Source organism: Bactrocera neohumeralis, unplaced genomic scaffold, assembly GCF_024586455.1.
Source record: "Bactrocera neohumeralis isolate Rockhampton unplaced genomic scaffold, APGP_CSIRO_Bneo_wtdbg2-racon-allhic-juicebox.fasta_v2 cluster09, whole genome shotgun sequence".
Classification (NCBI taxonomy): domain Eukaryota; kingdom Metazoa; phylum Arthropoda; class Insecta; order Diptera; family Tephritidae; genus Bactrocera; species Bactrocera neohumeralis.
Window position 1 is genome coordinate 7,337,777 of NW_026089622.1, and position 14,395 is coordinate 7,352,171.

A 14,395-nucleotide genomic window follows, 5' to 3' on the forward strand; every position below is an offset into this window, starting at 1 on the left:
TATATATATAAATTATGTGGCAAACCCCTACACCGTCATAGCCTAGATATTGTAGACCAATTAGGTTTCTGTTTGTTAAAGAATCTGTGGATGTAACAAAAGAGAAAATAAGTTATGTTGAAGTTGACGCGTGCAGGAGATAAAGTGCATGAGATTAAATTTTTCTTTGAACATGCATATATTTAAAATGACAATGGTCGATGGCAAAGTGTGCAATGCTGCAACTGATACCAAATCAACAAGCACGTGTTATATTTGTGGAGCCACATCTAAAGATTTTAATAATCTGACTCAGAAAATTCCAAAGCTTTCGAATTTAGACTATCTGTACTGCACGCCAGGATTCGATTTTCGCATTTTACATCTGGCATACAAGTTACCTGTAGAAAAGTATAGACAAAAGAGATCGAAAGGAGAAAAAGAGAATCACAAACAAAAAGAGATATTCAAGAAAGATTTCGCATAGAAACTGGTTTGTTGGTAGACATGCCGAAAGCTTATTTAAAATTATTATAAAAATTTTTTCCGTTAAAGCATATTCATCCATGCTTTGCAACCACTCTGAGGCCATATCTGTACTTATGCCGTCAAGGCGCTTACACATAGCCTGTGTCTTTAACTTCAAAAAGGTCACACTGCCCATAGGTGAATCCCAATTTATGGGGATCACATCCAAAATTACCGTACTGTTCACTGTATGGGGAAGAATTAAGTATACCGTCCCAGGATTTCAAGGATAAAAAGGATATGGTTGGATAGAGGAGATTATCATGATCAAGGAAATAAATAGTTATAGCGGCAGGAAGCTCATAGTTTTCGAGATATTCGCGTTTAAAGTTGAAAATTTGCAATATTTTAATTACATATTTTCGATATATAAAATTAATTTTGCACCTATATTTTTCACTTTTATATCCACTAACACTTCACTAATTCATTTGTACACATTTATTTTATATAATATAGTGCAAAACTAGCTTTTAATATACATTTAAATTATTGTTGAATTATGATTATTTAAGAATAACAAATGAATTACAAACTGTCAAATAATCAGTGTTACCTTATCGAGATCATTTGTAATAAAGTGAACAGATTATACCCCAAATACGAGAATCAACAACCTATAAAAAAAATAACCCTGGTCGGTCCAACACCGGGGTGTATCAAATTCTTTTCGCGTAGAACTCCTTTTTGCGAGGGCGGCCTTCGGCCGCGCTTCAAGAAAAATAACCCTGGCCGGTCCAACACCGGGGTGTATCAGATTTTTTTCGCGTAGAACTCCTTTTTGCGTGGGCGGCCTTCGGCCGCGCTTCAAAAAAAATTACCCTGGTCGGTCCAACACCGGGGTGTATCAAATTCTTTTCGCGTAGAACTCCTTTTTGCGTGGGCGGCCTTCGGCCGCGCTTCAAAAAAAATAACTCTGGTCGGTCCAACACCGGGGTGTATCAAATCCTTTTCGCGTAGAACTCCTTTTTGCGTGGGCGGCCTTCAGGCCGCTTACATTTTTTGTATATTTTTTATTGTTTATCAACGATTATGTCTCCTGTATTTAGGGTATAATATTTCTTTATATTTTTTTTTTAGTTTTAGTTTATAAAATATTTTAGTATGGTAACACTGATTATTTGTCAGTTTGTAATTCATTTGTTATTCTTAAATAATCATAATTCAACAATAATTTAAATGTATATTAAAAGCTATTTTTGCACTATATTATATAAAATAAATGTGTACAAATGAATTAGTGATGTGTTAGTGTATATAAAATTGAAAAATATAAGTGCAAAGTTAAATTTATATATAGACAATATGTAATTAAAATATTGCAAATTTTCAACTTTAAACGCGAATATCTCGAAAACTATAAGCTTCCAGCGCCTGTAACCATATATATTCGTCATCTGGAGAGTCTCCTCTATCCGACCATACCCATTTTATTCCCGAAATCCTGGGACGGTATACTAAAGCCGACCCATTTTTACCTTTAAATGTAAGATATGAGTTCTTTTAACTTCGATTTAAATACACGCCCAACTATTTCAGGCCTAAAATGATTATAATGAAAATTATTTACAATCTTAGGCAAATTCAGAATGTAAGTGATTGGAACAAAAAGCGATAGCTTGCAGAAGTGCTGAACAATTGGCATTGCATCTAAGCACAAATTTCTCGGAGACCCAGTCAGAATGAAAGCAAAATCACTTAACGACCTAAGCTAACATCACCTATTTGATTCCTTTGCAAATAATCGGTAATAAATTATTATACACATCTGCCCTCAAATTCGCTTGATTCTGTCTCTTAAAATGTAGTTGATATCTTCCTATTCTCACAATCAACAATGTACTGCAAAAATAGATTTTGGAATTTAAGCAAAATGATAAAATGATCGATAAACCATCATAATATGGTAACCTTATTTCGAAACTGTCTACCATTAGAATTATGTTGCACCTTGTGAGAATATTAACGTGTCAGCCAAAATCTCCATTTCGGAATAATATAGGATGTGCCAATGGATCCAAAGCAGAATCTGATACTGAAACATTTTTAACCACACAATTTTTTTGTTAAATACATATATAAACAAACAGTCATTTTATTTTATTGCTCTAGCATTCTATAATATAATATAATATATGACATAAACATGGGTCCTGCCCTGCGATAAAATATGTCATGAATTTTGAAATGACAAATTCCTCTTAACCCTTTCATATCCGAATTAAAATGAGCTGAGCTAAAACGTTTTTTAGGACAGATATATGGGCCATTCCATCAATTGGCGACATGGTTTTGTACCCGTGGTTCTCCGATTTTGACGAAACTTTAGAATATCATAATATAGACCAAAATAAGAATATCTGTAAACTTTTTTGTGGTCAAAGTTGCTCCATTGTTTTTTGGCGCGCAATTCAAATTGAGATCAAACAAAAAAATGACTATTTCTTTAATTTTTTAACGACTTCAAAATTGAGTGAAAAAAATTTTGCAGTTATCCAATTTTAAGTAAAAAAATCTCAGCTTTCTGATACAAATATTTTCAAAATCCAAAAATATATTAATAATCCAAAAAAAAAACAACTGTTTTCCAAAAATTCCGTTTTTTGTGCTTTTCCCCCAATTTTTTTTTTTTCAAAATTGACTTTCCCATTCGATTCCTCGTTAAATTTTACATAAGAATCAGTGTTCAAAAATATGGGGCTCTGATCCCATGAACAGCAAACAAAATGCAAAGTTGTCGCTCAAAATCCAAAAAAAAAAACAAATTTTTTCCAAAAATCCAATTTTTTGTGCTTTTCCACCAACTTTTTTTCAAAATTGACTTTCCCATTCGATTCCTCGTTAAATTTTACATAAGAATCAGTGTTCAAAAATATGGGACTCTGATCCCATGAACAGCAAAAAAAATGCAAAGTTGTCGCTATACGGCGCATATTTTTGTGAATAAAGACACTGATTTCCTCATTAATTCAAGTCTAAGAATACAATTTACATGTTTACCTCCTTCACACAACCATCTAAGCGAACAGACTGCGCCGTATAGCGACAACTTTGCATTTTTTTGCTGTTCATGGGATCAGAGGATCAAAAATTAGGGGAAAAGCACAAAAACCGGATTTTTGGAAAAAAAATGTTTTTTTTTTGGATTTTGAAAACTTTTTGGATTTTGAAAATATTTTTATCAGAAAGCTGAGATTTTTTTTACTTAAAATTGGATAACTGCAAAATTTTTTTCACTCAATTTTGAGGTCGTTAAAAAATAAAAGAAATAGTCATTTTTTTTTTTTGATCTCAGTTTGAATTGCGCGCCAAAAAATAATGGAGCAACTTTGACCACTAAAAAGTTTACAGATATTCTTATTTTGGTCTATATTATGATATTCTAAAGTTTCGTCAAAATCGGAGAACCACGGGTACAAAACCATGTCGCCAATTGATGGAATGGCCCATATGTTAGTCTTAACTCAAGTATGAAGTGATAAACATTTCAAGGTCCTAAGTGTCCTGGTCCGTTAGTTACAGGATGTTGCCTATAGACACGTTTACAAAATTATTTTAAACAAATTAAACACTTTACCAATGATCATTATCATGAAAAGAATTAAAGAGAATTTCAAAGCTATATCCCTTACATTGACCGATATTTTCGGTCAAAAGTCAACTATAGATACTGGGGACCACATATTAGGTCTTGAACAGGCTCTATTCGTGCATAGTTTTTTCCGTTACATTAATTACTTCTTACTTGTGTACTGGAAAGTGAAAGAATCAAATGGAATTTAATATGGGAAGTTCCGTTTATATAGATATGAGACTATGTCTATTTCGATTAGTTTTAGGTGTAACATACAACCGTTAGTTCAACAAAACACAGGAAGAAATCTGCAATTGAAATTCTGTTGGTGTTCATTGAATTAACTAAATAACCTAGGAAAGAAATATTTCTTTAAATTTACCTAAAAATATCTAACTCACTAAAATAAAATGATCGTTGTGAATTAAATTTTTGTTAAAAGTTCCGAAAAACAACGAAACTATTACTCTCTGTAGCAACATGTTGCAAGAGTATAATAAACTCACCAAAAATTGAGGAAGTAGAGTAGGAATTAGATTGAGGAAAAACACGGGAAGAAATTATTTCTATATGTCGATGTTGATTGAACCAACTAATTAACCTGGGAAATTTATCTAAAAATATCTAATTCAGAAAATAAAATGAACGTTGTTAATTCAATTGTCGTTAAAAGTTGCAACAAGCGAAAAACAATTTAATTACTTTTTATTTCGTTATTGTTGCTGATGTTATCAATTAATACAACTACATAAAATTGACCATGGAAAAATTTTTCAAACAATTAGCTATTCCACAATGCATTTCTGTATACGACTATTACTATGTTCGGACCGACAATGTGTGTTTTCGATGAGTTTTCACTGACAACTATCAATAGCGGCATTCTCTTGCTCTTGCAAGATTGCAAAATGCAAAAATCCTATACCGAAATATATAAGGCTAAGAGAGCACCCATTGCAGAATCAAGTGATATATGACGGCACGAAAATAAACATGGGTTTTGGTCTGACATATTTTACAGCCATTGCAAATAATTTTCTGCGTGTGTTTGTTGTTGTGCCGTTGCACCAAGAGGAAAATTCTGCAACTCTTGCACCGTCCAAGGTTTTGCAAGAGCAAGAGAATCCCCCTAATATGAGAATATCAAGTGACAGCTGGGGGCCTATTCTGTAACTCGATTCGAAAATGTATTCTATTCGAAATTCGGGTCTACTTTATCATTATGCGAAAGTTGTACCCCCCTGCGCCAGAAAAAATACGTACAATATTCATTTTTGCTTTCTACAACTCAAAAGCTAACGAATAATTTATTCGAAAATTGGCTTGAAAATTGGCTTGAAAATCCGAAAATCGAGTTACAGAATAGGCCCCCTGTATTTTTATATGGAATGTAAACAAATATCAAGTGACAATTTAGGGCCAGCAAAATATGCCTTCCAAAAACATCGATTAAACTAGAGCAGGCACCGATTATAATGAGTGGAATGAAGTTTTCAAGAAGTTTTTAAGTGCACTGGAGACGACCAACAAATTGCCTCAAACAGTCCATATGTGTTAGTGATGTTCAATCATGTTTTGCGCGCAAACGTTCAAATTAATACGTCAAACATTAGTTTAGTTTTGAGGTCGTAGCGAACGCTCATCATGTCATGTCAGCGTCGGATGATTATCTGTTATTGGCATGTGTTTTTGTTATTTTATTTTATTTATTTGATTTATTTTATTTATTTATTCGATTTTATTTTATTTATTTTAAAATTTCAAACTTATTTCAATTCACTTAGTTTTTCTGTGTCAATTCAATTTCAATTCGCTTCATTTTTCTGTGTCCTTTCAGCTTGAAATCTTCATTGTAAATGAGCTCATGCTTGTCAAACATGAGTGGAGACGATCAAATTATCGTCCGTCAAAAAGAAATATCAAAAATTTTTGATTTTCATCAAACAGAGCCGACGTACGGTGTAGCGTACGTGTCGCCGACGAGAGCCGACGACACCAACACACTTATAGTGTTTGACGCAATTATTTGATCGTCTCCAGGGCACTTTAGCGAAATCTGTGTTTTCGTTTGACAGATTTTACATGGACGAAAACACAAGTTTTCGTGCGAAGACCAGTTTTTCCCACGAAAACATGTTTTCGTTGTCGGTCCGAACATAGTTTATGTTAGGTGGCGCGCAAAAGAGAAATAGCATTGATCAATAACATGACTGAAAATGTGCCACCCCGCTTGTAGTTGTTGTAGTCGCTGAATTTGCACCAATGTATTCTTATCTGTGTTCACTTTGACGTAGCAAACCGCGCCACGTTTTTTCCCGTTCTTTTGACACTTCCCTTCAGTAATATTTGCCATTGCGTCATGGAAAGATATTTCAACTTCGAGAGCTGGTTTTTCAATGACAGCGGTACACAGGAATAAAAAATTTCATTGATATCCTAAACCGTTTTTGTTTTATTTAAAAAAAAAACGTTTCTAGCGCTCTTAATCAAAAACCGGTTACATGCGAAATAACAATGTGCACTTTTGCTGGTCTTTGCTTTTCCAACGGTATAATTTTATCCATACCTGTCAACGACAACACAATCAAAAGTGGAACACAAACTGTTTTGTTTATTTATGTATAAATATTTGATTGGCTATACCGATTGCAAAACTTTACATTTATGTGGAATTTTAAAATTTTGGAAATCAGCGTTGAATATAGTAACTTCCAGCTATGGACAAATTTTCCGCGGTGCCTCCCACATTAATATTAACAGAACGTCGCCTTCCTGGGGCGAACTACGCCTATACTATTGGCAACAATTTTTTAAGAGCGCGCATGGATACTGTTTTGTGCATTTTCCTTCCTTATAACAAGGGCCGTACAGTTCAGTACGCTACATGGTCCGCGGATCATGCTTTTAATGTTGGTGTCATATATATAAGTCTTTATTTTAACTGAGGTCGTGCAACTCTGCAGAAACAACTTCGCCAATTTGGCTGGACGCAATTTCCCTGTTAGCCAGACTAATAAATGGATATGTGGCAGTTAGATTTAATTTAAATTTATTTTGCAATTTTAATTTCATTTTATTTTCAATTTTAAAACTCGCGACAATATCGAAAACCCACAATACTCAATATTGCATAATTAACGTTCAGTAAGTATTGCCATTTGGGATTGCGGCTTATATAAAAATATTGAACGTGTAGCCAGCGTCATACTATCTGATGACTGCTTATTTTTTCTATTCGTTTTTGATATTTCATCTCTGCGAGTTGAATTTAGCATCAGAAGCCATAATAATTTTTACAAAGCACATTTCTCAAAATACTCGCTTTATAACGATTGCAAAACATAGCTGTATGTATAACCTATAATGTACAATATTTCTGAACAATTTTTAAATAAATAAATAGTTTTAGTGGATTCGTGTGTTTATTTCATTCACAACACCCACAGATTGGTGACCTCCGACGTTTTTAAATAAAAATCAAAGAAATATATTAATTTCATCACACGCGCGATCATTGCCGGGTCCTTTTTCAATCCCCGTTTTAAAATCAGGCGATTCTACGAACTCGCTCAACGAACATAGTGTGCGGCAAAATTTTGTAAAATAAAAACCGAACACGCGGTCATAGAGCAAACGGCGAACATTCTCCAAAGATATGTCGTGCAGTGGAAATTTTGCAGTACTCAGCAGACCGAAACAACGATTCTCATCAAAAATATGACTACAAAAACGGCAACTACAACTACAAAAACAGTTACAACCAATACTACGACAAACAATGGCAGCAACAGTATCATTTACTCCACAGCTAACAGCGCACCTCAAGTCTCCGGAGAAGTGTATAAAATCGAGATAAAACCACCTGTTTTTAGCAAACGAGAACCTGATTTGTTTTTCATCCAAATGGAAGCGCAACTCCGAAACGCTGGAATTTCAAGCGATCAAACAAAATACGATCACGTTATCAGCTCGCTCGGTGTTGAAACACTCACAAATGTTGCCGATATTGTGCGTGCACCACCAGCAACAGGGAGATACGACTCAATTAAAAGCCGATTGATCAAAGATTTCACCGATTCGGAAAATAAAAGCTGAATCGAATGGTCGAAGAATGCGACTTGGGCAATCAAAAACCATCTCAATTACTTCGACAAATGCGCATTTTGTCCGGCGGTGCATTAAATGATAATGCAATCAAAACATTCTGGCTCGATAAATTGCCTGAAAGTGTGCGCGCAGTGGTGTCAATTGCCGTAGGAGATTCAGAACGGTGTGCTCAACAAACCGACAAAATGATGGAAATTGGTAATTTCAGTTCAGTTTCAACGGTTCAAGGTCAACAATCTAAGTAAAATACCCAAGCGGATGGTTTCGCCGCTTTGAAGCAGACGATTGACGCTCTCCAACAAGAAGTCAACGAAATCGAATAAAATTCTTCCAACAATCAACCGTAATCAAACACCAGCCCGCGACAACAAACAACGTTCTCGTAGTCGTTCACAAAGCCAGGTTAGCAAGTTTCTGAATTGTTATTATCATCGTTGATTCGGCGCGGATGACAAGAAGTGTTTACAATCGTGCGCATTCAAGAAGGAGGGAAACTAAAGACCTCTTCGCCTCCGACGGTCAGCGAAGAGGGCAGTCAAACATCACGCCGTCCCTTTATCACCGACCGTAAGACTCATCGTAAATTTTCAGTCGACACAGGAGCAGGTTTTTCAATTCAACTTAAATCATCAATTAAAGAGAAACTCAAAACATCGAATTATTCGCTATTCGCCGCCAACGGATCAATCATAAACACATATGGTAACAAACTAATTTCAATCGACTTAGGACTACGAAGATACATAATTCACATCAGTCAAAATCAATTTTGGGTGCAGATTTTCTCGACAAATTTGGTCTTTTGGTTGATGAACCAAACTTGAAGCGAAATGCGTTTTTAATTTCATCATTTATTAGCCGGTATTTTCAATCAACAGCGACAACGTATGTAAAAAGTCATCAAATCATCACTAACGGACAACCAGTTTATTCACGCACTCGTCGTTTAAATCAAGAGAAACTCGTCAACGCTTAGAAAGAATTGGAGTACATGATCAACATGGGAATTTGTCAACCGTTATAAAGCGATTTAAATCCATTAAACATGATTCCAAAAAAGAATGGACTTTGGCGACCGTGTGAAGATTATCGACGTTTAAACGCTCAAACAGCTCAAGATCGCTACACAGTCAAACACATTGGGGATTTCACGCATAGTCAAACGGAAAGACAATTTTTTCTATTCTTGATTTGGAGAAAGCTTATCTCAACATTCTAATCGCCGACGAAGATCGAAAGAAGACAGCCATAATTACACCGTTTGGGCTGTTAGAATTCAACGTTATGACCTTCGGATTATGCACCGCAGCGCAAATATTTCAACGATTCCTGGATCAGGTATTATTTGGTTTGGACTTTGTATTCTGCAACATCGACGACATTTGCATCGCATCGAAGAACAAAGAAAAGCATTTTCAACATATTCGCATACACGCAACACAGCTTGAAAATCAACGTCGCTAAATGCGAATGCACGCAGGAAGAGGTATTATTTTTGGGGTCATCGAGTCAGTAAAGCCGGCATTCGACCATCAACCGACAAATTAGAATGATTAACTTTTATGCCGATTTTATTCCTAATGCAGCTTAAACTCAAGGCCGACTCCGCGTTCTAATCAAAGGCAACAAGAAAAATGACAAATTGCCAGTTATTTGGACCGAAGACGCCGAAAGGGCTCTCGAAGAATGCCAGCAAGCATTGACCGACGCAGTTACATTAGCACATCTATTGCCAAACGCTAAACTGGCCCTTCACGCCGACGCTAGCAATTTTTCGGTCGGAGCAGCTCTTCATGAAGTCAACGAAGCTGAAGCACATATTGATTCCTGAAAGTTCAAAAGTATAAAATGTACGGTTGCGACTGAACTTAGCCCTTTCTTACTAGTATCTTTTTTATTTTTCCAAAACCCACGTATTATTAACATACTAGATATTAAAAAAATTTACCCAGGGTTTCATAAAGTATCTGACATACAATCACAATTTAGATGGAGTAAAGTCAACCGGGTGTTCGAAAATGCTGATTTTAGTTTTATGGTATCTAGGTCAAGATATCGTCTAATTTTATTTATTTTAGACACAAAGATATACTGTTGTGAACACACTCTCTCATTGGCATCGTGATAACTCACATATTGGCTGATATATTCGGTATAAAGTTACTCGGAAGTTCGAAAATCTTTATATTAGGTATATGGGGGCTCAGCGAAGTATTTTGGGTCATTAATATTTTTAGATACACAGAGATGCGACAATTAGTTATTAATTTTTAAATTTTACCGTGACTTAATTATCACTGACGGGGGAGTACTGTGGCGGTTAGGTTTAATTTAAATTTATTTTGCAATTTTAATATCATTTTATTTTCAGTTTTAAAATTCCCAACAATATCGAAAACCCACAATACGTCAATATTGCATAATAAACGTTCAATAAATATTGCCATTCGGGATCGCGGTTAATATAAAAATATTGAACGTGTAGCCAGCGTCATAGAATCTAATGATTGCTTATTTTTTCTTTTCGTTTTTGATATTTCATCTCTGGGTGTTGAGTTTAGGGTTAGAAGACATAATCATTTTTACAAAACACATTTCTCAAAATACTCGCTTTATAACGATTGCAAAACATAGTTGTATGTATAACCTATAATGTACAATATTTCTGAACAATTTTTAAATAAATAAATAGTTTTAGTGGATACGTGTGTTTATTTCATTCACAACACCCACAGATAAGCGGCAGCCCGTTTTTGCTATTGAATAGAGTGCATAAAACATATGTATGTAGTACGTTACAGAAGAAGAGGACCATCTTGTGTATCTTTAAACGAAAAACTCGAGCGACAATGTCCGGTTCATCCATTGACTTTTGACTGGTCATCAACTCTTATTTTATTTCGAACGAGGATGGGTTACATATCATCCTAATGAATAGGACCGGTCGCCCATTATTATAAAAACTGCGGTATGCGTAGATCACCACACGCAACTTACTCAGATTTAGAGCTACATATGTAGCGCAGATGCGAGATAGTAGTTTATAGTGAAATTGATTCCGATTATTCACTTTGTATTGCCGTCGTGATAGCTATCAGAGCCTTCTTCGATTCAGTTTTTATATTCTAAATTGAGTCAGAACAGTGTCCTCGAACTGATCATGTGAAGTCAGGCGAATGCGGTGGTTGCGGCACGATATTAATTGAATGGTATGAGATGGTGCATTATCGTACTTTTTTGTTAAATAAATTCAGACATAGTAAAAATCGAATAATTCACTTTTAGAGCCTCACAAAACGACGCGTATCTTAAATATTAATGAATGTTTTGTCCTACCAACCAACAGAAAAAAAATTTACCCATTTGAAAAACACCCGAAGTATAAATTAAAAACTAAACTTTCGATTTTATCACATGTATTTGTTTGCTTCGGTAATATTTCACTTTGTACATTTTTATACTATTTGAAAAGATTACTTTCTCTTTATATGAAATTTAACGAAATATATGTATGTACATATATGTATATTAACTTCAATCTCAAAGATGCTTATAGGACTCTCTGGGTACGTAACTGGGTATAATGGTACTTACCCCTTTGAAAAACCAGGAGATAAATACAACGGTTCACGCTATGAAGGAATGCGTTATGTAAGTCTATATTTCAATAACATTTTATTGTTTTATCGTTTTAAATTCAACGTATTTTTAGTTTTGTACAACCTTAGGTGCACTCATAATGCCCATGGCTTTTGACACAGTCTATGAGTTGACGCAATCAACCGAAGCAGCTGTGATATCTTCACTTTATTTAATATTTGGTTAGTAAATTTTTAGTTACAATAAATAATAAATGACTTACAAATTTAATATTATGTATGTCAAGCAGATGTGGGTCTCGTAACTCTAAATCAATATATTTTGCTTGACCCGATTCTGCTTTTTTTCTTAACTGCATCCGTTTGGGGAATGACCAAGGCATCGAACCTTACTGCAACTGGAAATTCTTATACAATTTCTTGGTGGGTTTGGCTATTTTTTACCGGTACTATGTTAGCTTGTACAACAAGTACCAAATTTGTAGGTCTCTTTGTTGTTATGCTCGTGGGTTTGCACACAATCCAGCAACTTTGGATAATTTTTGGAGATATGAGAAAACCACTTGTAAGGAAAGAAGAATATTAATATTTGTATATATATTAACTAATAACATTTTTACTCTTATTTAAATTAATAAAGGCGGAGACTGTCAAACAAATCGCATGTCGAACAATTGCATTAATTCTGTGGCCAATTATTTTGTACATGTATTTCTTTTACATTCACTTGATTGTATTGAATCGGAGCGGAACCGGGGATGGCTTCTACAGTTCTGCTTTCCAATCTCGTTTAATTGGTAATTCTTTATATAATGTCAGTATGCCGCGAGATGTGACATATGGTGCAATTGTTACTATTAAAAATCATAAGACTGGAGGAGGTTATCTACATTCCCACTATCATTTATACCCGAAAGGTATTGGAGCCAGACAACAACAGGTAAATATACTATAATAATCGTGTACACTTGAAGCTTAGAATCTTATGTACTTACGCATTTAAAAGCATTTCCATTCCCGTTATTCTCTAGTTTTATTCAAATTATCGCTTTCATGGATATATGATAACAATCACCCTCAAAAGAATTAGCCTCATTATTCTAATGATTTATAAATATAGAATATAAATCTCGATAAGTTTTAGATGTTACAAGCAACGAGCCACGCGAGCACTGAGTTATATTATTTCAGCTTGAATAACTTAAATGGTTATACTGGGCAAATTAAATGGTTTTCGTAGTAATCATTGACATAAAATCAGAAAGGCGGTATTATTATATTATAATTACATTCAAATAATCTATTTACAACACCAACGTACACTGTTCTCAAGAAAATATTTCCACACAATTCATAAATACTAAATGTATCATACTTTTACAATTATATACACTTAAACGTCAACGGCAAGGATGAATTAAAAAGGAGGGAAGGGTTACAAACTACGAGCCCTTAAAAACAAATACTTGTATAATCACATTTATGTAAGTAGAAAATTCACATAACCCAGACCTTGGATTTTTTTATTTTAAGTCCGTATTTGTTTTTTGTTTTCTTATTTTTAATTTGGTGAAAACTTATTGTGCCAAGCTCAATGCATTACTTTTATTCAAAATATTAATTTTTTATCTTTATAGTGGCAAAAGACTTAGTAGGCCCTAGGTTCACTGAAATACCTAGTTTCTAATGGTATAAAATGCAAAAACAGACCCAACTAAATAGCTAAAAACGATTCTTGTCTGTTTTCTTCGTTTCATCTACATATTATTTCGTAATAGGAAACTTAGGTTTTTTCAAAGTTTTAACAGAGAACGTAAATTATAGAGCAGGTCCAACAACAGACTAGCATGTGAACTGTCAAAATCTAACTGAATGCGATGAGCGTGTTTTACCACAGCTAAGAAGGAGACATTTTAACAGTGGCGCGTGAACAGAGCTGAGCATTCAATGAAAATTATGCTCAGAAATATACATACAATGCTACTACAGACCTTTTGCTTTAATTTTTAAACGTTTGCATGCCATCATATTAATTGATATGATTATAATTTTGCGTATTTTTATGACTAATGCCAAACTGATAATATTCTAATTAAATTATGATATTTTCAAAATATTTATTTGTAGTAAATGTGTGAATAACAGTTAATTTTTAAATATTTCTTGTGTTTGGAAATATAATATATGTAATTTCATATATGAATATGTTCGTATATACATATGCTATATGTATGTGTATATGAGATACTACCATAATATCATAAGAAACTTAATATATTACAATAATATTGTATGTTAATTACATATCTTCACTTAAATTTTCATACGCGTCTAGATATTAGCACATAGTTACATATATACATATGTAAGTACAATTCAAATTCAAATCGTGATATTACTCGTATCATTTATCAGTAAAAGGTGTGCGCGCACTGCTCTATATGTACATACATATGCATAAGCGTACGACATTGCCGAACAAATAATGTATACACAAACCACTGCACTATATGTGCATACATACATACATGCATAGGTGCGCATAACATTCCCACACAAATACATAATGCCTACACAAGCCCACATATAAGTTAACACTAAACATATT

At 34.2% G+C, this 14,395-nt stretch overlaps 1 protein-coding gene across 4 annotated transcripts in view; it reads left to right on the plus strand.

The window, feature by feature from the left end:
* The window catches only part of LOC126764484 (protein O-mannosyl-transferase 2), a 131,646-nt gene that overhangs the window by 81,427 nt on the left and 35,824 nt on the right, over positions 1 to 14,395 (plus strand). For 3 of the 4 annotated variants that reach the window (XM_050482190.1, XM_050482191.1, XM_050482192.1), the window contains exons 4-7: positions 11,735 to 11,839; positions 11,901 to 12,009; positions 12,078 to 12,352; positions 12,428 to 12,727. In XM_050482190.1, the coding sequence (XP_050338147.1) occupies positions 11,735 to 11,839; positions 11,901 to 12,009; positions 12,078 to 12,352; positions 12,428 to 12,727 (789 nt within the window). Of the gene's footprint in view, positions 1 to 10,582; positions 10,825 to 10,880; positions 11,398 to 11,734; positions 11,840 to 11,900; positions 12,010 to 12,077; positions 12,353 to 12,427; positions 12,728 to 14,395 lie in introns of those variants that run through there. The other variant, XM_050482193.1, reaches the window with a different exon arrangement.